Below are 24,911 nucleotides of genomic sequence, written 5' to 3' on the forward strand. Positions count from 1 at the left end.
GCCACCTCCCTCTCGGATTATTTTCCCTTGATCGCTTGGTCACCCTGAATCCGAGCCTGCTCCAACAGGTAATTGGCTTACTGCCACTTCCCCTTCTCTCCCCTCTCTCTTCTCAATACGCTACTCCCCCTTGCTCTGAAAGTATTTTCTTTCTCCTCTAAGAACTTCTTCAGTGTTCTATCAACATACTGAGTACTTCTACTTGCACCTATTAAAAGTTCAGATGCTTTTTCTTTCTGATTGCCCTGCCATGTACTTTTTGATCCATTTTTTATGCTCCGCCGATCTGTTTTGTTGCAGAGGTGTTGTGCTATGGACGTCTTCTTTGGCGATTTGTTTTGTTCAAGTGGTGTTTTGGATTTTGATTAGTACTGGAGCTTTTCGTTGATACCTCGTCTCTGAATGATCACCTGCCGCCGTGCTAGTTTTATGCGAATTTTCCGTGTATAAATGTCTCAGGACAGCGGCGGCGTTTGGCGCAACAGCAGGGACGCCAGCTCCGCGACGGAGCAGGATCGAGTTGCACCGGCCCATGGAGCTGCCCCCGGGCTTCCGCTTCCACCCCACCGACGAGGAGCTCATCACGCACTACCTCGCCCGCAAGGTCGCCGACACCCGCTTCGCGGCGCTCGCCGTCGGCGAGGCCGACCTCAACAAGTCCGAGCCCTGGGACCTGCCGTGTAAGCTCCCTGATCTCCCTCCCTCCACCACCGCGCCACCATACGCGCAACGCCCGCGTGCTAACAACTGTGTCGTCGTCGTCGAGCAGCGCTGGCGAAGATGGGGGAGAAGGAGTGGTACTTCTTCTGCCTCAAGGACCGCAAGTACCCGACGGGGCTGAGGACGAACCGGGCCACGGAGGCCGGGTACTGGAAGGCCACGGGCAAGGACAAGGACATCTTCAGGGGCAAGGCCCTCGTCGGCTCCAAGAAGACGCTCGTCTTCTACACGGGGAGGGCGCCCAAGGGCGAGAAGTCCGGCTGGGTCATGCACGAGTACCGCCTCCACGGCAAGCTCCCCGGCGCCGTGCCCAGGACCGCATCGGCCAAGGTTGGTTCCTGGATTGCTAGCATGCGTCTGTGCATAATTCGCATCGACGATCGATTCGATCGATCACGTCTGCTAACTTTTGACCCTGTTTCTGTGGGCACGCAGAACGAGTGGGTTCTGTGCAGGGTGTTCAAGAAGAGCCTTGTCGCAGGTGTGGCGCCAGCAGCCAAACGGGGCGCCATGGAGATGGACGACATAGCATCCATCTCCCACCTCCCTCCGCTGATGGACGTGTCCTCCGGCGCCGCCGCCGTCGGATGCAACCCTGCGGCGGCACACGTGACCTGCTTCTCCAACGCGCTGGAGGGCCAGTTCTTCAACCAGACGGCGCCGCCGCAAGCCGCCGCCTCCGCGACGGACCACCTCGGCCTCGCCTCCTCCTCGCCGTTCCTGTCCAGCTTCACGCAGTACGGGCCGCTGCACCACGGCGGGGTGAGCCTGGTGCAGCTGCTGGAGAGCAGCGGGTACGGCGGCGGCGGCGACCTCCCCGACATGCCCAAGCAGCAGCAGCAGCAGCAGGGGGGCGGCGAGCGGGAGCGGCTGAGCGCGTCGCAGGACACGGGGCTCACCTCCGACGCGCACCCCGAGATCTCCTCCTCCTCCGGCCAACGATTCGACACCGAGCAGCTCTGGGGCTACTAAAGCAGCACAAGCTTCTTCACGCACCACGTTAATGGCGGCGATTAGTATAGAGCGCTACTGTAAATAAGCATCTGTTGGTGATCGGTCTTCGTGGCGTGCATCGAGCTATGCGTTCCAATTATTTGTTCGTGTGATTGTAGTTAGCCGATTTGGGGGTGTAGTTAGCATTTGTGTAAACACGATTTGGTGCAACATTTCCATGGTTAATGATTGATGCCAAGCTATCGACGGCTACCTCCAGTAGCCGCGATAGTTCGTTAGGCTTATCTGGTTTGTTTGTGAAAAGGGTCTCTAGCAGTGTGATAGTGTCATCCTGAACGTACCTAAAAGTTTGACCTGTTTATGATACTAGAGTAGTGGTAGTAGCCATGGTACTACCTAGCTAATCTAGCATTAAAAGCTTGATTTTTCCCAAGAGGATCACGCTGCTGATGCTGCTACCATTGGCCCGTGACCGGCACGTCTCAACCGCCACGCACGCAGCCGGTGCTTGACCACCCCCAGACCCCGGCGATCGCCATCGCCGCCGGTGACACGAGCACGGCTTACGATGGCGCCAGAGCAGTAGAGCTCGCAGCAGCACCGCTGTGCCCCCATGCCACGGCCTCCTCCTCCGCCGACTGTTCGGTCGCCATGCCCCTGTCTCCACGCCGGTCGCCGGGCCCCCCCGAATGACATGGCCTCCTCCTCCGCCGATCCTTGTCACGTCGCCCTCGCCCTCGCCCTCGCGCTCGCGAGCCCCCGGCCCCCGCGCCTCGGTTGATTGATGGCGGCGGCTGGCTCCCTTCTCCTCCGCGGGCGGGGCCCGCCCCGTCGCCGGCCGCGTCGCTGTCGACCGGGGGGGAGCCCTCGGATGGCGCCGATTCGCTCGTCGGGAAAACAAAGCGGCGTTTCCGCCCGGCGGCAGCGCGCGGGGGCGGGTAGGTCAACTAACCGGCCGACCGGAGCGGAGCCCCTCGCCGTGACGGCACGGGATCGGAGCTCGCCAATGGCGCCCGGACAGCTCCGCGAGCCGGCTCGAAGTTTATGATATCTGGCCTGCCTTTGTTTAGTGTGTCCCGTATCTCCTGGACATCACCCCCTCTGGAATTCAGTTCGGCCCTGCCGATTAAAGACTCGGGTGGGGACACGGGGTTTGGTTTGATACGGCCTCGGACCCCCTGGATCCTGACGGTATATCCATATCCGTCTGGCTGGCTACTCCGGTAGTCGGATTTGCACGCAGATTTGTGCCGTAGAGAGATTGCCAGAGCGGCAGAGCGTCCAACTTTTTCTTGACCACAATTCCATGTGTTTTTTTGAGTAAAATCATATTCATGTGTGCTGATCACGGTAAGACTCCCCATGTTTCTACCGTTACTTTTCATCGATACCAAAAGGTTACAGCTCTCCTTTTAGGGTCTCGGCCAGGATCTTTTGCAGCTCAGTTTCGACCCAAACGTAACGGAGAGTGGGTGATGGGGGTGATGATTGATGAGAGGTTTGCACGTTGAAGCCACCGCGACGACGAAACACCATCTCTTTCTGGAAACGGAAACCATGGCTGCACCTCACAGCGGCTCTGCTGTCCTTCTCTCCGGCGGTGCCTGTCACCATTATTAGTTAATCTTAAACACACTCTCGCTGCCCGGCCCGCCGGTGTCATACAGTGAGGTCCATCGTGATAATGTTCTTCATCTTTTTCTCTAAAAAAATAATGTTCTTGACCTGCTGCTCGTCTCGGTCGTCAGAACCTCAGGTGGTAAAAGGTTTTAAGATTTTATCTAGATAATCTAAGAATCGGATTCTAATCTTATACAATTTTACGCTAAAAAGTTAATAAGGATCAAATTGTAAAAGAACTAGTGGGACCATGATCCATTACCGATCAGAACCTCAACGTACGGGTGACAAGTTGTCAAACCCGATGAGATGCAGGGCGATTGTGCGATGCATGCGAATTCGCTACAGATGCTCGTTTCATCGTACCATAGCAACTAAAACTGCATACAGCAACGCACTGTACAAAATGGATAACACCCCCTCCCCCCCCCCCCCCCCCCCCCTCTCTCCCCACCCGGGGTTTATGCCGGACCGCGTGCCAATCCTGCACGACGTGCCATGTGGAACCCGCAGCGAAACCCTTGCACAGAAACAAACCTCAAGTGGGGGGCGTGCGCTTGCTAGATTCGGACTTCTGGTGCGTGCCAGGGAAACTGCCAAACTGGGCCATGCATGTCAGATGGGCGTGGCGTCAACCTGGCCGCGAGAAAATATTCCGAACCGCTCGGCAATCTGCAAGCTTCTGGTCATCCATCATACGCCAAGCCGAGCACAGACTTGCCATCTTGCTAGCCCCTATTTCATCAACCGTCTGTCTACCGATAGGCGGATGCAGGGTGCTCTTCACTCTTCAGTGTGGGCTCTTGCTTGGTAAGGGTCGGGCCGGGCGTCAGCAACGCTGGGCACGACCGATCACCATCGATCCCACGCACGCAGGGGAACCGAACGCGGGGTGGGGCGCGTTCGTGCGGGATTGGATGTGCCTGTCATCACGGGACGCGGCACATCTCTCCATCGATGGGGATGCGCTCCACATGTGACAAGCTGGCGGATACGCGTGCGGACGTGCCCGGTTGGGCGCGTCGCTTTCGCCCCCCGAAAATAACGTTGATGCGTCTCCGCAGCGTGCACGTACGTTGCTGCTGCATATGCGCCGATGCCAGAGCTGCACAGCCGTCGATCGGACAGCTCGAGCGCAACTGTGGACCAGAGGATTCGGAAAGTTCGAATAGGACCGCACCCGGTCCACGGGCTCGTGGGTGTCCGTTTACAAAAGGCTGGCAGGTTTTGGCAAAAGGAAAGGCCTTCTAGCTTCTACTGTAGGATGGTTGGCCCAACAAACTCAGAAGCCTCCTGACGAGGCCCAACATGCGACGAGCGAAAAAAAAAATGGATCCGGTTTGGACCGGGGGTTTGAACCCGACGTGAATCGAACACGCAACCTTCTGATCTGGAGTCAGACGCGCTACCATTGCGCCACGGATCCGGCGGTGGTAGCAGGCGCAAAGGAAGCTATGTATCCGAAGTTGACTAACTTGATCATTAACCAGCCTTACTGAGATCCGGAATCGAGGAATTAGAACTGGATATTAAGAGTTCAGCTGGAGTCAGAAATGGATCGGTGATCGATTTCTGCGGAATGGCGTTCCAACTAATACTGGAGCCCCACGATTCACAGTTTAGGGGTCCGAGGGTGGTTCGTTTTTTAGTTCTAAAGTTTAGAAGTTTAGACCTGTCATATCAAAAAGAATCTTGTCATTTAGAAGTATTAAATAAAGTCTAATTATAAAACTAATTGCAAAATCTCAGGGCTAATTCGCGAGACGAATCTCACCTCATTAGTCCATGATTAGCGGATGATTACTGTAGCATCACTGTGGCAAATTATGAATTAATTAGGCTCATTAAATTTGTCTCGCGAATTAGCACCTATCTGTGCAAAAGTTTTATAAACAGATTTTATTTAATACTTCTAAATAGTAAGATTCTCGTTTGATGTGACAGGCTAAATTTTGCATGGTAGGAAACCAACACAGCACCCTGAATCGAAGTCGCACGATGCCCCGATTCGTGAAGGGGTTCCGCGCGCAAGTGCGTCGCCGCCGTGCTGTCCGCAGGTCGGTCAACGTCCATCCTTTCAACCCCCAGGGCCGCGTCCGTATATGCAGCAGGACACGACCGAAGTGACGGCCGTACACCGCCGGCCGATTTACCCACCACCCTGTCCTCTCCGTGGTAGATGGTACTCTGGCCTTGCATGCTTCCCTCTCTCTGGACGCCACACCGCATTACACCAGACCTGATCCTTTGACCACGCACGGCACGCCGGGGAACGGTACACCGCAAGAAACAAAACGACCACACTCGCCGCGCGGTGCATTAATTAATAAAACCGGACACGATGCAATGTCAAAAACCGCCCCCGCCCCCACCCGGCCGGGCCGTGGTCCGATCCGATCCGATCCGACGACCGCGGCCGTGCGAGCGAGTCCCCCGCGCCCTCCTCGGCCGCGCCGCGCGCCGCGACAGGCATTCGCCGCCCCTGCCCCCCCCTGGAGAATCCTATGCTGCGCACGCCGCGCCGGCCCGCGGTTACGAACGAGTTCGGCGGCGGCCGATAGAGCCTGTCCGGCTGATTGGCCACGCAACGTAGCTCGCCTAGCTAGCTAGCCGGCAGCCGGTCCTCCCCGTCGCAGTAACCGCGGGCACGTGACGATGTCCCGCAGGCCGCAACCTGGCGACCCGTACGCGGAACGACGGGAGAGACCGCCGTCGGTTGCACCGTCCCCGTTCGGGTGCGCCGTAGCGTGATCCGCCGACCCGGAGAATCTGGGCGGCCGGGCGTGCGTAGGCTTGGTCGCGCTGCTGCCCATTCCGGCGGCGGCGCCCGTGCCGTGACCGGTGAGGTGGGATCTCTTTGTTTTTTACTCTCAACACGTAGTTTTTTTTTACTTAGAAAACGAGCAGCAGATTATGTGCGTGGAGGTGAGACGGAACGGGATTTTAATTTCTCGTGCGGTAGTATGTACGTGGCGTGTAAATAAATTTCATCCAGCTCCGTGCGTACCCCAAGTTCTCATGAACGAAGTTGGTATTGACTGAACGTACGTGTACGTACGTCCAGAGCATACGACTACAATGAGTACGGCAATACTGCATTACCCAGCCATTAAGCTGGAGGACCAGGGACCTGTCGCTCGCTACACTGACCTGGAGCATCTCTAGGTAAAGAAAGTAGCGTGCAGACCGCAGTAGGCACGCCGTTGTCGTACTCAACAACCGCTGACCGGAACGATCAACCGAGGCACCGGTACCTCGATCGCATCTCCGATTCTCCCAGCACTGGGTAAGATAACACAGGCTCATTAGCCAAGCAGTTTAACTGCCAATTTTCCCACTGATGCTTCCAAGAAATTAAGGTAATGTTAGTTCTGATTTTGGCTTCTAAGAATCATATCGAGCACTGTGAGGCTATCCCATTATCTAAAAGTGAAGCGCAAACAAGCTCTTGTACCCCTCGCAAAAAATATAAAAAAGAGAATCCTTATGTAGGTGAAGTAAAGCAGTATGGTGTAGCCGTGTAGGAGCATAGGAATATATGTGGTGTTCACGAACCTCTGTCAGTTGATTGCAGTGGTTGGCTTAGGTTAATGCACAATACAATGTTACGACCTACATCTTGCGACTACTAAGTAGAAGCTTCAGACACGAGTAACTACTGAAACAGCCATTAAAAACGGCATAAATGTGATGTCTAATGGTGTGGTAAACTACAACAGAACATGCAGAAAATATCCGCATACATCATTATATTGGTGTGCCATATCCATACGTCATCCAAATTTCAATTAGCTGGCACGCAGGGTGCAAGTAATTGGTTAAGCACGCCTACTAGTCGCTTACGTAGTTACAGTTAGCAAGATGCAAATATGCAGGGGGTAAGATGGATGCTAGTTCGAATAAAGTTTTTGTATGTGCATGTTCAATTTTTTTTTTAAAAAAAGCACCATTTTTTAAAATAACAGCTTAAGTTGTTTTGCTATTCAATGTGGATTAATATTTGATTCTAAATTGATGTCAAAGCCTTCTGTTAGTAAATGAATTGAGCTGCACCGTAAGAGTGTTGGATAGTTACCGGATATGTGATGCTCAATAACCTCTTCAAGTTGAACACGACGGTTGGCTGCACAATACAATGGTACCTACTAACCTACATTACTCAATTGGCTAGGGCAACTTCTTGTGGCTAAGGAGTATTAACTTGAGTAACTACTAAAACAACCATTAAAATGGCATAAATGTGATGTCTATTGGTATAGTAAACTATAACAAAACAAGGAGAAATATCCTTGTATGTTATTGTCTCGGTGTGCTAGTAAATCTGTAATTTCAATTAGTTGCATACTTGCATTGGCACACATAGCGCAAATTATCTGTTAAACATGCCCGCTAGTCATTTAGATTTAGCTGGATACAAATATGCGAGAATAAGGTATTTTAGTTGCAAACTTGCAGCAGTGTTCTTGTCTAGGTGTTAGCCTTGCCAAAAACTATTTTTTAATAAATGCAAACTTAAGTAGTTTTATTATAATTCAATGTGGACTAACATTTGTCATGCATTTCTGCATATTGTTCTCGTTCGAATAAGTATATTTCAATCTAGCTAGTTTATGTACACATTTTGTTTCTTTAGGGGCTCTTCATTGAAGTAACCACAAGTCACAACAAATCTTAGACAAGATCAAAACATCGGTTGGGTGTGATGTGATAAAAAAAAATGTTGAAACGCTAAACATCTAGAAGTACTTCTAAAAGAAAGGAGATCTGAAATGGTTGCGATTAAGTGACAATTTAGCGAGTGCAACCAACTCGTATAAATCCAAAGCTTTTCTAGGATCATTGTAGAAGCGGTACTATCTAACTTGGGTGCTAGCTACTAGAACAACCATTACAAGGACATAAATGTGATGTCTATTAGCACTATGGCCTAGAACAAAACATGGAGGCGAATCCGCGTTGATACCCCTTTCTTCATTGCTCTCATACTTCTACGATTGCAACTGTGTCAATGCGAATTGTATGGCATTTAAGAGAACATAGATACATAGGATTCAGATTTTAGGTTATAAAATGCTACAAGCATGCTTTTGGTCTAATTATTAGGGCCAACTTTGGTTTGTTTCTCAAGTGTAACTTAAACTGTTCAGAGTTTATTCAATGAACTTGCAAGCAATTATTTGCATGTCATCATGTCAGTAAATTAATATTCGATTTGATAGTACTGAATTACCGTTTGGTCGTGCATCTCAGTTTCTAGTGTGTAATAGTGCTCTCTGAAAGCATTTGGTTGCTGATGTGCCCCCATTGGATCAGCCCGAGCGTCCTATCACCCTACAGCCATTGTACTGTACGTAGCCAAGCCAAGATCAAAATAGTGTATTTTCATAACAATCAGCAAGAAAACTCCCTTTTCAAAATGCGGACAAATCGAAAGAGGGAGAGGGGGGGGGGGGATGATTTGCAAACCATTTTTTCCGTCTGCTCAAGCGGCTCTGCCGAAAGCGCTGAACCGCACCACAGAACCGGGAAAGAAAGGACCCTAGTAGCCAGAAAAGGTCTCACAGGACCACGTTTTTTGCCCAATAACCATCACAGATCGCGCAGGCGCATTCAAGTGCTGCTTTTTCTTCTTCTTCTCCTGTGCAGCATGTTCCTTGGCGTGTTGGATGCAGCATCCATGCACACGCACACGGCACACCACTGCACACCTTGCCACACCAATCCAACGTGAATTCCCGCTTTCCGAGAGAGAAAACACCTTCCTCCGTCTACGGAGAGCACACGGCAGAGCATAGCAGATTAGCAGTACGCTGCCGGTGGGGAACCAGTACGCGTGGCTGCAAAATGTTGAGCGCGCTATAAACACGAGTGGGATTCCTTCCTCTCGCGATGTCGCCGATCCGCTGGTCCATCCGAGCCGGAGGTGCGTGAGCAAGCATTGACCGTGTCAGTGCATCAGCAGTTGAATTAACTCGGCACAACTTCACCTCGGGTACTGCCGCTGCAGTGAGCTCACTGTTCGGTCTCCCTGCGCCTCTCCCTCCCAGGGCAAGCCGAGGCCCTCTCTCCAAAGGTGAAAACCGGAACCCCAGCTGGAGCAGTAACTTAACAACTGGAGAGAAGCAGTAACAGCCGCGTCCGTCGTCCTGATCCTTCCTTTCTGCTGAGGAGGTGGACGTACGGGCCTCAGTGGCTCAGTCTTGACCCGTTGGCAGGGCCCACCACGCCATTTCCTTTCCGAACAAGCTGAATGGCGCGTGCAGGGAGGAAGAGGAAGGAAAGGCCGCATTGATTTCGGATCATGCTATACTGCTGGACTGACTCCATACGTGGCCGATCAAAATGGCCGTGGCCGTTTCGACCCGCGTTGCTTTCGGCTCCTAGGACTATGGCCCCGTCCGAGAAAGCGTCGCCGTCGCCCGTCGCCCGTCGCCGTCCGGTGAGCAGTCGGGTGGCGAGGCCACATCGGCTTGCCGAAACGGTGCGAAGGCGATGGCCTGGGGACGGGTCGCTAGCTGGACGGGGGCTCCCGTTTCCCGTTGCAGGCCAGGCACCAGGGGTTAGCTCCTGCTGATGGCGCTTGTCTACTTCAGTGGGCGGCTGATCCGCTTTTATGTCTCGCCCGCTGCTTGCGCACCTGCATCCATGCCCTAATCAAGCACCAGCGGAACTCGACCGTCAAATCGGCCGGCCGCGGGGTGTACGCGCGTAGCAGGCCGTCAAGTCGAGCATCGACGGCTGCCCCGGACGGTAGGAGTAGTACAGCACGCGCACATGCGCTGCCGGCCGCCGCGCCCATGTCTGGAACTGGAATGGCCGTGCGATCGCCGAGCTCGAAACGGCCGAGGGCGAGGAGTGTCCGCGGACGTCACGCAAGGCCCGGCCCGGGGGTCTACGCCGTGATGTGACGCTTGCGTGCAAGGCCACGAGGATAATGGAGCGCGTAGCCTGGCGTAGGGCAGGGTCCGGGATCCGGATACGCTACTGGGGAGTGAGGGCACGCGGAAAACGGGGCGTCTTCGTACAAAGGTCAGAAGCGAGCGAGCGTGGCCTGATCGAATTACAGGCTTCGTTCACCGGGAAGGTGAGATCGGGCGAGCTGGCGAGGTAATCGTAAAATTCTTCCGAGAGAGAGGAGGCGCGCACATCACATGCTTGGCGAATGATTCGCCCCCCGCGGCAAGCGGTGGTCCTCGCCGCCCCGGGGCACGGCAGATGGCCGTGGCCGTGGCCGCGGGAGCAGCGGAATAAATGGCAAAAGCCATCCGGCGTACCGCCACCACCGGGGGCGCGCGCCGCGCCGGGGCTCGCAGCGGCAGGCTGGCGGAATTTTACAGGGTGTTCAGTGCCCGGTACAGCAGCATCAGCGCTCTGCTCTGCTGCTGAGTTCTCCCTTTATTACTACGGCGAAATGCTTTGTGGTGAATCTGGGCTTAGGACCGTTCGTCTCGCGAGCGTGATGGCGGCCGAGGTACGGTACCGTGTCCTAACCGCGCCATTGATTACGGGCGGCGAAAGGTGAGAGGAGAGGGGAGAGGTTAGCACCGACAGATTCCCTGGCGGGCAGAGTTTACCGGAAGTGTAGAGCAGGCACCAACGGAGCACTGGCTGCTGGTGCTGCCGTTTACTAAGAACGCACTGGTACGAGCCGATTTCAGGAACCGCTCGAGGCCAGAACGCATGGGCTCGACGGAGCAAGCAAATTCAATGTCAAGTAGTATGTAGTAGTATACCAGCAGCACCAGGGGGGCGATGTGAAATGAATACGATACGCGAAACCTGCCACGCCGGGGCCAGGCCGCCGCGCTGGCCGCACGGTCAAGGCACCCCCGGAAACGGCAAGGGGGCACCCCGCATCGGCATGCAACCAGGAGCCGGCACCGTGGCGGCGGATCCCGGAGACGGGCAAGGAACTGACGCCCACCTCTCTCTGGGCGCGGCACCGAAATCAATGAGTGAAACAAGAGGGGTTCCCCCAAAGATGCCACGGCATGGCAGCCGAGTCAGTCGCCCAGAGCCCTGCCCCGGTTTCAGTTTCACCCATCCCGCGAGCCGACCGGGCCTTGCACGCCCCCGTCGCGTTGCGCGGCGGCAGGGCAGCTGCCGCGGGCGCTGGCAGGACCAGCGAGCGTAAACTCGGCGTCCCGGGCGCCACGCGACGCTGCCGTTCCTCGCAAGTTGGCGCGCCGGGGGAGGCGAGCGCGTCGCGGCGGCCCCGGAGTTGTGTGGCTCCGGCGGGGCCAAATCATTGCGAGATCCGATCGGCGGAGCGCCGTGCCGCCACCGTCGCCGCCGCCGCGCGCCAGGCCACCGGGGCGCGTTCTGCGCGGCGAGATGGAAGAACGGGCGCGTTTTTTTTTTCTTTCGCGCAGCCGTGCCAGCGCGCTTGGGCACGGGGCCGGATCAAGACCCCGTACGCGTGCCTTGATGAGGCGCACTGTGCGTCGCGTATGCCGATCATGGATCAAAGCGATTTCGCATCATCGTCCGATACAGTGGCGCGCGCCGTGCGAGATTCCGCCTGCCTGCGAGCGGAGTGGCACGAGATTCGCCGCCTCCCTCCTCCGGCCGGTCGCGCGACGGAGCGGTAGGGCCGTGGGCGTCGTGCCGGGTCGGCGGTGGGAACACGACACGCCGTGCGGAGTCCACCTCACGACGGTGCGGCGCGAGGCCAACGCCAGAGCGCGAGCGAGCCCGGGAATCTGGACCATCAGAGGCCGGAGCCCCCCCCCCCCCACCCCCGAGTGTTAAATGCTCGCCCTCTGATCGGGTGGATCGCGATTGGCAGCGACGGTTCCGCGCCGGGGCTGGGGTTGTGGGGGAAAATCCCGGCCGTGCCCTCGCGCGGCCCCCTCGGCACACTGACATCCGGGCCCCGCGCGCGCCGGGATCGCGGCGCCCGAAGAAGATATCGCGCCCCGGCCCCGATACAGGCAAGCGCCACCGCCCGGCGCAACCCCCCGGGCGTTTCCTCTATTTATGCCGCGCACCGGCCTCGACGCGCCCAGGCCAAGGCCAAGGCCAGGCCGCGCTACGCTACGCAACACGCCCCCCGGTCGATCAGTGCGTCGCTTTCTCGCTTGGGCTGGGCACCCTGCGCACTGGCGCACTGGCACTGCTGCTGCAGCTGCGCTCGTAGTCACTCACAGTGCGCGGCCTGCTGCTAAAAGGGGGAGGATCCCTCGCAGTCAATTGCCCTGATCCTGGGGGGGTATTAAGGGGAAGGAAGTAGGAGCGAGGTTGGAGTTGAAGTGCGGTGGTGAGTGACCGAGTGGGAGAGCAAGAAGATCAGCCGAGAGTAGTGGTGGTGGCGGTGGCGGTGGTGGTGCTCACTGCTCAAGCCTCGCCCGGTGCTCGGCGACAGGCGGGCGATGGGGCGATCGCCGTGCTGCGAGAAGGAGGGGCTGAAGAAGGGGCCGTGGACGCCGGAGGAGGACCAGAAGCTGCTCGCCTACATTGAGCAGCACGGCCACGGCTGCTGGCGCTCGCTGCCCGCCAAAGCCGGTGAGCCAGCCAGCAACTCCAGTAGCGGTCTCGGGTTCAATTTTGCAGCATTCTGCGACGGTGATCTTCGTCTCGTTACTGACGTGCGTGCGGAAATGGCCGCCGTGGCAGGGCTGCAGCGGTGCGGTAAGAGCTGCCGGCTCCGATGGACGAACTACCTCCGGCCGGACATCAAGCGGGGCAAGTTCAGCCTGCAGGAGGAGCAGACCATCATCCAGCTCCACGCGCTGCTCGGCAACAGGTGAGCGCTCGATCGATTTGCCTTGCTGGGGGGATCGTCCTGGTAGCACTCTGCAACCAGAATTCAGTTCACGGCGCGCACGAATTTTGACTGGTACGTAGCTCTGGCTCTAGCGGATCACAGGCTGGTCAAGAACACACTCGCAGCCGTGCCCGCACCGTAGTCTTGCCACATTTATGATTGGGAGATGCATGAGCGGGTACCTAGGCAGGAGCACCACGAGATGGGGAAACATTTCCAAGTATTTTTCTCGGAGTACGTTCCAGTCACCGTACACATGTTCTTGCAGCGTTTTTTTTACACGAACAGAACAACCTGCGGGGTGCTTAGAAAATTTGAACCTTCGCGTAGTCGTACGAGAGGAGACATGGGAACTTTTTCTCTACCGTGCTGCATTGTTAATCTTTTGCGTGACGAACAGCTACTGCTGAGCTTGCGTGAGTCGATCCATCAATGCATAGGCATCAACTCGGGAAAAAGTGTGAGGAAAGCTGGGCCATGGGAGCCTCTGCCCCGAATTTTCCTTTCTTTTTCCCCACATGATTCGGCATTCAAGCTTGACATTCAATGAGGAGCCCGGCCCCCGTCGCTGTGGACCAAGGCAGCTAGCTCCTCGGTCCACTGTAGCCACCTGCTCTCTTGCCGTTTTGACTCACAGTTCCTGTCACTTCTGCATCGTCTCTGTGCTCGGCCTGCGCCCCGTTAACCTTCGCCGCGCCTGCGGTTGTTTAACGCTGGCTGCTGGTGCAGATTTCTCTGCGTGTTCTGCCTGCGAGTGCTGAGGATTCTCATGGCGTCCGCCGCCCGTTTTGTGCACGCAGGTGGTCGGCGATCGCGACGCACCTGCCGAAGCGCACCGACAACGAGATCAAGAACTACTGGAACACGCACCTCAAGAAGCGGCTGGCCAAGATGGGCATCGACCCGGTCACGCACAAGCCGCGCTCCGACGCGCTCGGCGCGGGCGGCGGCGGCGCCGCGGGCGCGCAGCACGCCAGGGCCGCCGCGCACCTCAGCCACACGGCGCAGTGGGAGAGCGCGCGGCTCGAGGCCGAGGCGCGCCTGGCGCGCGAGGCCAGGCTGCGCGCGCTCGCCGCGTCCGCCTCCGTCTCGGCGCCGCGCGCGCCGCCGGCCCCCTCCGCCGCGGCGCACGGACTCGAGTCGCCCACGTCCACGCTGAGCTTCTCCGAGAGCGCGGCGCTCGCCTCGGTGCTGGAGGCGCACGGTGCGGCGGTGGCGGCGGCGGCGGCCGCGCGCGCCGCCATGCAGCCCATGCAGGCGTACGAGGAGGCGTGCAAGGAGCATGAGCAGCAGCAGCAGTGGGGCGACAACGTAGTCCATGCCGCCGACGCGACCTTCGCCGGGGCGGGGTTCACGGGGCTGCTTCTCGACGGCGCCTTGAACCAGCAGGACCTGAGGCCGGCGACCAGCAGGGACGACGTGGACGCGGACGCCGGGCTGCAGGAAACGGAGGAGGAGAAGAACTACTGGGACAGCATACTGAACCTGGTAAACTCGTCGTCGTCGGTGTCGCTGCCGACGTCGGTCGTGGTGCCCGCGCCCGAGACATACTCGTCATCAGCGTCGTTGCAGACGTCAGTCGTTGTGGCCACGCCCGAGACGTACTCGTCGTCGGCGTCGTTGACGAGGTCAGTCGAGGTGCCCGCGCCCGAGGCGTACTCACCGTCGCCGGTGCCGGAGTTCTGACGCTGGTGGCCCCTGCAAATGTTCGCCTGCATACAACCGGGCGAATGACACAGTAAATAGCTAGTGGGGGATTTCGAAATAATAATATTGAACTACTAATGTTGATTGTTAAATCGCGTTCTTGGGTTAATCTGACAGTACCCTGATCAAACGTGTGAGCAAGATGGTTGTACCAAATTTAGAGTCTGTTATTACTCGTTCAGTAGGTCAAGTTTCTCGTGGACTGTACAACAGTGACCAGATCGTCTCATATTTGCTTTGTAATTCGACAACCATCTTCATCAGCAATACAGTGGAGATAGTCGAAATGGGAAGCACTCCATTTTTTTTGTTGGCACTGTGTATACCTGAGGATCCAAGATGTGATGAGCTTTACGGGACACACGCTAAAAGAAAACTACACGAACATGGCTTGACACAATAGACATGGTGCTAGTGCCAGCACGGCACGGCCGTAGCATCGTGCGTGGGCCGAAACCCCAGCACGCAGTGCCGGCACGGATACGACACGACTGATAGGCCGGCACGGTAGGCATGGCCCAGCCCACAACCTCATATATATATACTCTCCACCTCTCTCTCAAACTGAATCTTCCTCCCTCCCTTTCCTACAGCCGGCCGCCACCCTCTCCTCCTCTCCATTGGTCTCGCGTGGTCGCGCGCGAAACACCTCCCCTCCCCCACGCGCGCCCCGCCCTCTCCTCCCCGGCCGACGGCCTGCCCTCCTCCCCGAGTCGCACGACGCCATCTTCTCGCCTCCCCGTACCGTCGCCGTTCTGACCACCGCCACCGTGGCCTTCCCCGCGTCGTCGCCATCCCGTTGCCACCGCCGTGGCCTTCCCACGCCGTCACTGTCCCGGCTGTCGCTGCGGCGGCCTTTCCTGCCCCTTGCCGTCATGGTTGCTGCTATGGCCTCCCCTACCCTTTGCCTCGGCTGTTGGGGTCACAGCCTCCCACGCTCCACCGCTGTCATGACCTCACCGACAAGAACGCAATGGCGGTGGAGGCGGCCGGGCGGCGGGCCGGCACGGCACGGCACGACTAAACCCTAGTCGTGTCGTGCCTAGGCCAAGGAGCCCGCATGCACTGCCAGCACGGCATTATACGACTAAGGCTTAGTGACTAGTCGTGTCGCGTTGGTTCGTGCCGTGTTAGGACCGTGCTAGTGTCGTGCAGTGTTGTGCGATATGTTTGGCCATCTATACCAAGATGAACTGTTCGAGTTCGTATGTTGTATTCTATACTACTGCATATTGGTCCTGTTATTTTGGAATGAATTTCTTTTCCAAACCAATCCAACTACTAAAAAGCATGTAACTCACCTCAATCGTTTCCTCTGTCAATTTGCGGCTGACAGGTGGCTCCTCCTTTCATTCGTTGTCCCTCTTCTTCATCCATCATTTTGCCTTGCCTGTTGTTGTACATGTTTTATATTTGTCTTCCAATTTATTATATAATTTAACATGCAACAAAAGATCAATCCATTATAGATTAATCAATCATTAATGCCTTGTATAGTGAATGATACCCATTGCCATGTCCCCCTAAAAATGTTCGGTAACGCTAGGAACCAGACATCCAATATCTGTTCATCGGTCGGACGCTCCATACATGTTGCAAGAAATAAACACCAATATTGCAATTATTATTTCTTTATATTTCACAACGGAGGTTGCACGAAACATGGTGTCGATATTGTAGTGGGAATTTTCATCCTCAAATCGGATATCAAAATTATTTTGTATACATGTTTTTCTGATGATACAAGCGTTAATTTCTGATGTTTCAACTTATCAGTATTGCGACGGGCGTCCGATAAATAAAAAGATTCTAATCAAACGTCCGGTTACTATTTTTTTCCGTTTCGGGGCTTACCTTTTTCTTCCTTGATATCCAGACATCCTGTCTCGTTCTATTTCCTTGTGTCCCGTCTCATTCTCTTACTGCATCTCTTTCTTCCTTATCCGGTCCCGGATATTAACTTTGTATATCCATATCTGCGTACTAAAATCCGTACCCGCATCCGCGCCCACAACCCGCCACGGGCACGAAACGACGCCCGTATCCGCTATCCGCGGATATCTGCGTACCCGCGGGCACGCTCGTGTACCCGCAAACTTTAGAAAATCAAGCACACATTACATTTCAACAGCAAATAAACACCATTTATTTAACGAGACAAATAAATCTAAGCAAATAAATAAACTGTTCTCGTACATAAATACATGATACATCACACATTAACAGAAACAAACGTATACAACCATACAAGAGTCCGTGTTCAAAACTATTATTACATAAAAGTCCAATTGAGCCAAGCAAATATTAGAAATCATTAGTCGGAATCACCAGTGCTGACGCAAGAAGCCACCTTTATTTCTTCTTGAATGTCTTCAAGACATGACCAGAAGCTATTGACCCTCCCATCACCGTCATCTACAAACAAATTTCATATATATTAGGAGCTACAGTTTACAGGTCTTATATCAAAAATACATTCTACAGTACTACCTTTAAGAGTACGATGAAGCCAACTTTGACCACACATCAAAGCCTCCAACATTTTAGCAGTAAGACGACTGCGATGCTCACTTAAAACCCTTCCACTAGTGCTAAAAGCTGATTCCGAAGCTACTGTTGTGATTGGAATAGCTAAGATATCACGAGCAATTTGCCTCAAAATGGGATACCGAGTCCCCTCCAACTTCCACCAACTAAGGATATCAAAATATTCATTCTTATCATGAGGAAGAGTTTCTTCATCCAAATAGCGATCTAGCTCATTCTTACTTCTAACAAAGCTAGTAGTCTTCTTATTTGCAGCAAGGATTTTAAAAATAGACAACAAACCAGCTGCATCAACTGAAGAACTAGCACCACTAGATGATGTACTAACAAAGTCTTGTTCCTTAACATGGTATTGTTTCATCAAATCAGATAGCAATTCATGGACCTCTGTCACATAAATTTCAGCATGTTCTTCACCAAAAAGGGCAATATAGCAAGCATGTAACATTATCATCTTAAGATGTGGATCAAGAATGACAGCAACAGCCATAAGACCATGTATATCAGTCCAATACTTGTCATACTTTTCTATCATGGCAGTAGACATTTTTCTAATTGTTTCATACTCATCATGCTCCCAAGATTTGATCTTAAGTTTAATCTCATATACTTTAGGGAAAAAAAGATTGGCTGTCACATATTTAGTCCCAGAAAACAACTCAGTAAGGTCATAGAATAATTCTAATTTCTCACAAACTATACTAGCAAATATCCAATCATTTGGTGGTGGGCAAACATAGTTCCTATCAAGCTCATCCAAGCCTTCAAAAATCTTCCTATAGGGTATAGCAATTCTAAGCATGACATAGGTTGAGTTCCATCTAGTTTTGCAATCTAGTTGCAACTTCTTGACCAATTCAATATTTTCATCTAAAGCTGTTTTCTCAAACTTTTCATACCTCTTTGGTGTAGCAACCCAATAAGCAATACTGTCTCGGATGTTTGAAATGGCACTTCCAATGACGTCCATGCCATCTTTGACGATGAGGTTGAGAATATGTGCGCAACACCGCATATGCAGCCATTTACCCCTCAAAAGCATATTAGTTGCACCAAGCTTTGTCTTCATTAAGCCAATCATACTATCATTTGTGCTGCAATTGTCAAGAGTCACGGTTGATACCCTCCGATCAATATCCCAGCTCTGGAGGCACTTGTGCAATGCATCACAAATAACTTCAGCGGTACGGGGGCACGGCACATACATAAACCTACACATAACAAAGCAATAGTTCAGATGTAAAGTTCATAATTTATAGAAATTTGAAAGCTGAACATCAAGCAACAATTTATGAAAAAAAGATAATCACCTCAAAATGCAGCTTTTAAGCGTCCACGACTCATCAATAAAATATCCAGTCACAGCCATATAACCTCTTTTTTTATTATCAGCTGTCGAAAGGTCAGTTGTAACAGCAACATGGCAATTGGTCCTTTGCAACAATATCCTAGCTTTCCTTTTCTCACCCTCATAGAAATGCATTATGTCCCTTCCAATAGTGTTTCTAGTACCCATTTTAAACAAAGGTTGCAGGACACTAACAAACTTATGAAAACCATGGTGGTCAATAATGGAATAATGGACAGTGGGTACTCATGCAATATGATCATGGAATAAAGAGCTCTCCTAGCTACTTCTTGATTAAACATATAGTTTTCTATAGTCATTGCCCCTTTTTCAGTGGTTGCAAACCGCAAATTACTTTGAATTTTATCTCCTAGCTTCTTATTATTTAAAGGACAAGATTTCAGATGGGTTTTCAGATGGGTTGTACCATTCCTTGAGACGGCTGAAAGTTTCTTGCCACAATGATTGCATTTGGCCTTCCATTCTCCATCAACACAAACTTGGACGAAGTCATTCCACACTTTAGAATAAAGTTTCCTCCTTTTACCAGAAGCAGCAGGAGCTTCTTCCTCCCCATCCGAAATGTGCACAACATTATCTTCTGTTGTATCAGCCGCAGCCACTACAGCACTTGATGCTTCGGAACCTGGAACTTAGGAGCTACTAGGAGCACTAGCCATCGCAACTGTAGAACAATTAATGTTCTTAAGTTAAATATCTAGCTAAAAGACCAAGCATGAAAGGTACATGATCTTAAATTAAATAGCTAGAGAATAAAGACAGACGCTGCAAATACTAAGCTACCTGCCAACACAAGTACGCAACTTTAATCATGATTCAATGATGGGACTAAATGATTACTGAAATGCATGTTACAGACAAAAGCCTTACTGACAATATTATTAAGTGTGCATTTGTTTTTTATCAGGGCATGATGCTGATGAAATTTTGAGAATAGTGGGTGGTGAAACAGGTATACATAAGTAACAAAATATGATAATAGTTGTTCTAGAACGATATTGCCGCCATGTGGTGATGCAATTGGATATGTTCTAGAACGATTTGAAAATTCAGATCCACGATTTTCCCTTGCTGGATTCCTGCAAAACTGGTTTCCTCTTAAAATGAATGACAGTAAAATAGGGACGGAAATACATGACCAAATACATCTCGCCCTCTGTTTGAGTGAACTGTCTGCTCCACTTAAGAATAGTTGTGTTCAGTGGTTCCCACAAAATTCAACGATTAATGGATACAAACACACAACTGATGGACCTGAAGTAGCTAGGATTTTGAGGGAGCAGTTTTGCACTTATGTGGCAACTTAACCACCACACTATCAGCTCATAGTTGCTTGGTAAATTCCACAGAATTTGGTATGTGAGTACCAATGACCAACTGTTTGGTACAAACTACCAACATTTTACCAGATGTTAGGTAATTCATGCAACCAACTAGACCAGGACCACTACCATGGATAGTTTCGCGGAACAAAATCTGGTACAAACTGACTCCTTTTGCATATCATTTCTTAGTGGTAGAAAAAAGGCTATTAAAGAATCTGAGCATGCTCAGGCCGCAAAGTGAGTAGTACAACTCTCTCCAATAGGTAGTAGCAAAGTGCAAGGGAACTTCCATTCTTCCCTCAACCAAAATCATAATCATAAAAATGCAAGGGAACAGGCTATATTGTTGTACCTTTTACTGCTCAACGATTGGAGCAGCTCAACGATTGGAGCAGCGACGGCGGCGGCCGGCGGCATGGCGCGGGTGGGGATGGGGAGTTGGGGACGGCCGGCCAGGGATTGGGTGTTGGGGACGGCGCGGGCGGGGATGGGGAGTTGGGGACGGCCGGCGGGAATGGGGCCGGCGCGGGCGAGGATGGGGAGTTGGGGACGGCCGGCGGCGGCGGCGGGGATGGGGACGGGCGGACGGCCGGCGGCGGCGGGGATGGGCGACGACGCTGGGTGGGGTGGCGCCGTGGGTCGTGGCGGGCTAGCGGGGTGGCGGCTGGGAATTGGGAGGTCGGGGAGACGGGGACGGAAAGTACGGAAACCCTAAAATTGTGTATATATATAACCACTCGGGCCCACATGTCAACGGGTCTGGCCGGTTTGCGATTCGGGTATTAATTTTTCAAACCCGTTAGAAAATATGCGTTGGGTTTAGAGCTGTACCCGCGCCCGTACCCGCGGGCACAAATCCAAACCCGTACCCACGTCCACCGGATTTGGTATCCGTGGGTACACGGATATTTCATACCCGTTGCCATGTTTGCTTCTTTTCCTACCTTCTTCCTCGCAGTGTGTCGCTCGATCTGGACCTGTGCTGGTCCACTCTCGCGCGCTGTTGCCTCGCCGCGCCGTTCCATCCCCGCCGCGCCACGCGAGCCTAGGTGAGGACGCTAGGCCACGCGGCTATGGCTACGGCCGCGTGGGAAAGATGGGCGGTGGGATGCCGGGGGTGGCGGGGGGCCGCCGGTCTAGGCGTCTGCGATCGCAGCAGAGGCGTGGACGTCCGGGGCGCGAGCCGCCGAGCAAGTGGCGATTTCAGGTGTGGCTTTTGTCAACTTTAGGCGTGGACGTCCGGACGCGGAAGGAGCCGAGAAATTGGAATCAAGTTTTGCAACTACTAGTTGGACTCTGGTCCGTGGCCTCCCTTCTCGCACTTGAGAAGGCCGAAACTAAACCCACACTGGACACTGCTGCCCCCCCCCCCCCCCCCCCCCGCGTAGCCTCGTAGGCCCATTCCGGACCACGCCGCTCCAAAGTCCAAACCCTAGCTCAGCCTCACCCATGGTGGAAGACGCACCCAACGCCCTCGCCTCCGTGGCCGACCACCCCCACCCCGCCCCACCGTCCCGCCTTGTCTCCAAGCACCGCCCGCGCCGCCGCGCCGCGGCCTCTCGCCCGCCCCTGCCGCCCCCGGCGCCCGCGCTCAGCCTGCCCGACCTCACCCAGTGCCACTGCTGCGGCGTCCGTTTCCCGACGCCGCAGCCGGGGGCCAAGCCCAAGCGCCGCCCGGTCCGCCCGCTCAGCTCCCTGTGGCGCGTCGTCCTCCTCTGCGCGGAATGCCTCTCCCTCGTCAGCTCCGCGGCCGTCTGCTCCTACTGCCTCTCCCTCGACAACCTCCCGCCCGAGGACTCCGCCGTCTCTTGTCGCCGGTGCAGGCGCTTCGTCCACCAATCCTGCATCCCAGCCGAACACCGCGCGGCCCTGATCCAGCCCGTCGACGTGGAGGATTTCCTCTGCGTCGATTGCTGCCCCACCGTGAGACCGAAGGTCGGGGGCTTCAATTTGGGGATGAATCTGGAGGCTTACCCCAGGGATCCTACCTCCGTGGCTGGGGGCGACGCTCTGAGGAAGGTTGTAGAGGTGAAGTCGCCTTCCAAGCGGGGTAAGGAAGCTGTTGGCACTGATGGGTTCGGGGGGCGGGGCAGTGATGATCCGGTGCTGCTGGATGAGGAGTTAGCTTTGCAGCTGCATCTGGCGATGAATGGATCACAGAGGATTTCACGGTCAGGGAACTCATCTACTGGTGCCTCTGTCGAGCCTGGCAAGGGGAATAATGGTGTGGTTGCTGGAAGGATTGACAATGGAAATCAGGAGATTTGTATAACCAATATGATGGCTCAGCTTGATGACGAAGCAGAGCCAGGTCGCAACAGGGTTTTAAAGCGTTTTAGGAGATCTGATTCCTTTGTCACAGTGGTTCTTGCACTAGAATGTGTGAAAGGTAAACACACAGCTAAAAGAAAAGGTCCTCCTGTGACTCTACAGCAGAATGGTTTGGTCAATCCTTATAAGAAGAAGTATAGCAAAAGGAGCTCAATTAAGCAAGCAAAAGTTGAATATATTGCAAGCAGGACCATGTGTGATGGGAACGACATAGATGGTGATCATGGTGATAATGGTGTTGCTCCTATGAAATAGACTGCTTGTGCCATCTGGAGGTACTGATTTTTTTTTGGCACAGTTTTATGCTCTTTTTAATTTCTTTATGGGTGAGTAATATGCATATCATGTATTCCTTTTATGTCATTATGCAATTCTGCAACTTCAATGTTGTTTAATACCCAAGTGACTGCTTGTTTGCCATGGCAAAGATGTTGATGCTGCGAGATATCTTTGAGATAAAGGCCAGGGGCGGAGCCAGAAATGGCTTTCACCCAGGGCTGGGCCTGTGGGCATGTGCTGGATTACCTGAATTTGAGTTAAATCCTAGTAGTTTAGGTTTAGAACATGCATAAAATTACTTGAGGTAAACTATGCTGGACCCGTGCTCCAGCACGCCCAGCACGGGGCCTGGATCTGCCCCTGATAAAGGCCATCTGGGATGGACGCCGTTATAGCATCCATTAATTAACGAAATGCCACTAAGAGAATTTCACGTTGCTGCGTAGGCTGGAAGTGAGCCTCTGCATTCCGCCCTGCAGTTATTACCTCATTTAGGTCACCTTACCAGCTTTATTTGCCATATTTGTTATTGCTGTCCATGAGGCAGTAATTTGCTAGCTCATGCCTAGTCTTCTTGCAACATATCAACAACCTTGCAACATGGATTCTTGCCCATTGACCAAGCCATAACCAATTTGCTACTAGCAGTGGCAGTAGTTACCCTATGAGATCTTGCTCGAACATGACCCCCTTTTCTTGGTTAGCTAGCACCAAAGAAGTGACTAAAGATAGCATCAAACTTGCAACAGAGACACAGATAGGTCACTGGTGGGGCAAAGACATGGGTTGCAAGAAATGTTGCGAGATTGCAGCCAAAATCAGGGGATTAAGGACAGATTTAACAGTAGATGAGTATATTTGTTGCACGCTGGAGTCCTTGACCGATGCATCTCCGAACAACCCCTTATCTCTCTAACTTGACTTGAACAAACTCAATCCTAAACCAAACTAGCTTGATGACAACTAACTTGACGAGAAAGCTTCTGTGGCCAATGTTCCCTCCTCTCCAATGGGTGCATGATGCCTTCTGTGGCTGATGTTCCCTCCTTTCCAGAGGGTGCATGATGCCTAAGCCAATGCTGGTATGGGCGCTCCAGCATGACAGAAGTATATTGTTACCATGGCATTTTGTAGCTAATGTTCAGATATATGTTGCCAAACTTCAACAGTGCTGGTGGGATAGCATTATATTGGATATCTTGATCTGCAATTTAAGTTCATCACTAAGTTAGAATTAAGCAATTTAAAGCAATCAACCTGTTCTCTGTTTGTGTGATTTTTTTGCGGTTTCTTTGCATCAGATCCTATCAACTATATCCAATAGTTGGAAAGGAAATAAAAAGTTAAAAACTAATACGCATTTGACATACTTCTGACATTGCATTATTTGGCTACGATCTTTAATATTATGTCACTTGATGCCTAGAAAGTAAACTTTCCATTGAAAAATCAAGCCTCAAGCTCTTTGAATACTCATGGCCCTAGTAATCCAAGAATAATTGCTAGCATTTCTGATATAAAATGGTGATAATAGTTCCACTGCTTTCGACTGAAATATTGTTTTTTGATCTAGGTATTAAATGGGCAGGAATGTGCACAGTCCGTTACTTTCATGGCAAAATATATGAATGGGTTGGACTGAGCCGCCAACGAAGCATCATGGGTAAGGTATGTTCACTGACAGTATATTAGCAGATGCATGATTTCTCCATTTTATAGCCGGTTACTTCAAGTCTTAAGAAGAATAGCTTGCATTTCTGATTTCATATGGCCAAGGAGGGTGTCATTCATTTGTTAGCAACAACCGTCATTTTAAGTTTATTTCTTGATGGGTTACTAATATTTGGTCATGGTTTTGATTATCAGAGCAAGCTGATGAAGAAGATTGAAGCCTTTTGTTGGCACTCTATGCATAGTGGAGCTACTTATATGCATGATTTGAGCTCTCTTTTCTCCTTTCATGTTAGATATAGCACTGGCAATTCTTCGGAAAAAAGGCTATGTTTTGCACACCTGCCTGCCGGTTTGACGACCCAATGCGTACCAGCTGATCATCTACTGGAGCTCGATTGGGATTGCGCTTGTGATTTGGTCCGAGTCTCCGAGATAAGCATAAGATTTGATTTGTTCGATAGGCATCAAGTACCTTATCCTGGACCATTTCAAACTAGAATTTTAAGATATACAACTGCTGTACAATATTAAATATTTTGCCATGTAATTTACATAACATATTGGGGATGCCCCATTTTATACTGTTCCTGACAGGAATTTGGTTTGTCACAAAACTTCA

At 52.6% G+C, this 24,911-nt stretch overlaps 3 protein-coding genes and 1 non-coding gene across 8 annotated transcripts; 3 read left to right on the forward strand and 1 right to left on the reverse strand.

Moving 5' to 3' along the window:
• Positions 1-1,977, forward strand: LOC112901589 (NAC domain-containing protein 92-like). 4 transcript variants are annotated; one of them, XM_025970534.1, is made up of 4 exons: positions 1-68; positions 460-680; positions 770-1,050; positions 1,156-1,977. In XM_025970534.1, the coding sequence occupies exons 2-4, from the start codon at positions 533-535 to the stop codon at positions 1,690-1,692; spliced, it is 966 nt and encodes a 321-aa protein (XP_025826319.1). In that variant the 5' UTR covers positions 1-68; positions 460-532; the 3' UTR covers positions 1,693-1,977. The 4 variants fall into 4 exon arrangements, with proteins under 4 accessions (XP_025826319.1, XP_025826320.1, XP_025826321.1 ...); XM_025970535.1 differs by having other exon boundaries at positions 29-68; positions 301-680; XM_025970536.1 differs by lacking the exon at positions 1-68 and adding an exon at positions 75-368.
• Positions 1,978-4,648: 2,671 nt separating this feature from the next.
• On the reverse strand, positions 4,649-4,720 carry TRNAW-CCA. The gene has a single exon. It is a non-coding gene; the product is annotated as a tRNA-Trp (tRNA).
• Positions 4,721-12,326: 7,606 nt separating this feature from the next.
• Positions 12,327-14,833, forward strand: LOC112900207 (transcription factor MYB16-like). Its single transcript, XM_025968988.1, has 3 exons — positions 12,327-12,798; positions 12,910-13,039; positions 13,861-14,833. The coding sequence occupies exons 1-3, from the start codon at positions 12,666-12,668 to the stop codon at positions 14,744-14,746; spliced, it is 1,149 nt and encodes a 382-aa protein (XP_025824773.1). The 5' UTR covers positions 12,327-12,665; the 3' UTR covers positions 14,747-14,833.
• A 6,548-nt stretch (positions 14,834-21,381) lies between these two features.
• Positions 21,382-24,911, forward strand: LOC112901479. Of its 2 annotated transcripts, none has more exons than XM_025970405.1 (3): positions 21,382-22,614; positions 24,192-24,286; positions 24,485-24,911. In XM_025970405.1, exon 1 carries the CDS (start codon positions 21,458-21,460, stop codon positions 22,592-22,594), a length of 1,137 nt encoding a protein of 378 aa, XP_025826190.1. In that variant the 5' UTR covers positions 21,382-21,457; the 3' UTR covers positions 22,595-22,614; positions 24,192-24,286; positions 24,485-24,911. The 2 variants fall into 2 exon arrangements, with proteins under 2 accessions (XP_025826190.1, XP_025826191.1); XM_025970406.1 differs by having other exon boundaries at positions 24,192-24,281.

The sequence above is a fragment of the Panicum hallii genome, chromosome 7, assembly GCF_002211085.1.
Source record: "Panicum hallii strain FIL2 chromosome 7, PHallii_v3.1, whole genome shotgun sequence".
Lineage (NCBI taxonomy): Eukaryota > Viridiplantae > Streptophyta > Magnoliopsida > Poales > Poaceae > Panicum > Panicum hallii.

Excerpts from the sequence above, each read along its gene's own strand:
- LOC112901589 (XM_025970534.1), top strand. The coding sequence starts at position 533 with ATGGAGCTGCCCCCGGGCTTCCGCTTCCACCCCACCGACGAGGAGCTC. Across the intron at positions 681-769 it reads CGAGCCCTGGGACCTGCCGT|CGCTGGCGAAGATGGGGGAG; the intron begins GTAAGCTCCCTG and ends GTCGTCGAGCAG. Across the intron at positions 1,051-1,155 it reads CCAGGACCGCATCGGCCAAG|AACGAGTGGGTTCTGTGCAG; the intron begins GTTGGTTCCTGG and ends GTGGGCACGCAG.
- LOC112900207 (XM_025968988.1), top strand. The coding sequence starts at position 12,666 with ATGGGGCGATCGCCGTGCTGCGAGAAGGAGGGGCTGAAGAAGGGGCCG. Across the intron at positions 12,799-12,909 it reads CTCGCTGCCCGCCAAAGCCG|GGCTGCAGCGGTGCGGTAAG; the intron begins GTGAGCCAGCCA and ends CCGCCGTGGCAG. Across the intron at positions 13,040-13,860 it reads CACGCGCTGCTCGGCAACAG|GTGGTCGGCGATCGCGACGC; the intron begins GTGAGCGCTCGA and ends TTGTGCACGCAG.
- LOC112901479 (XM_025970405.1), top strand. The coding sequence starts at position 21,458 with ATGGTGGAAGACGCACCCAACGCCCTCGCCTCCGTGGCCGACCACCCC.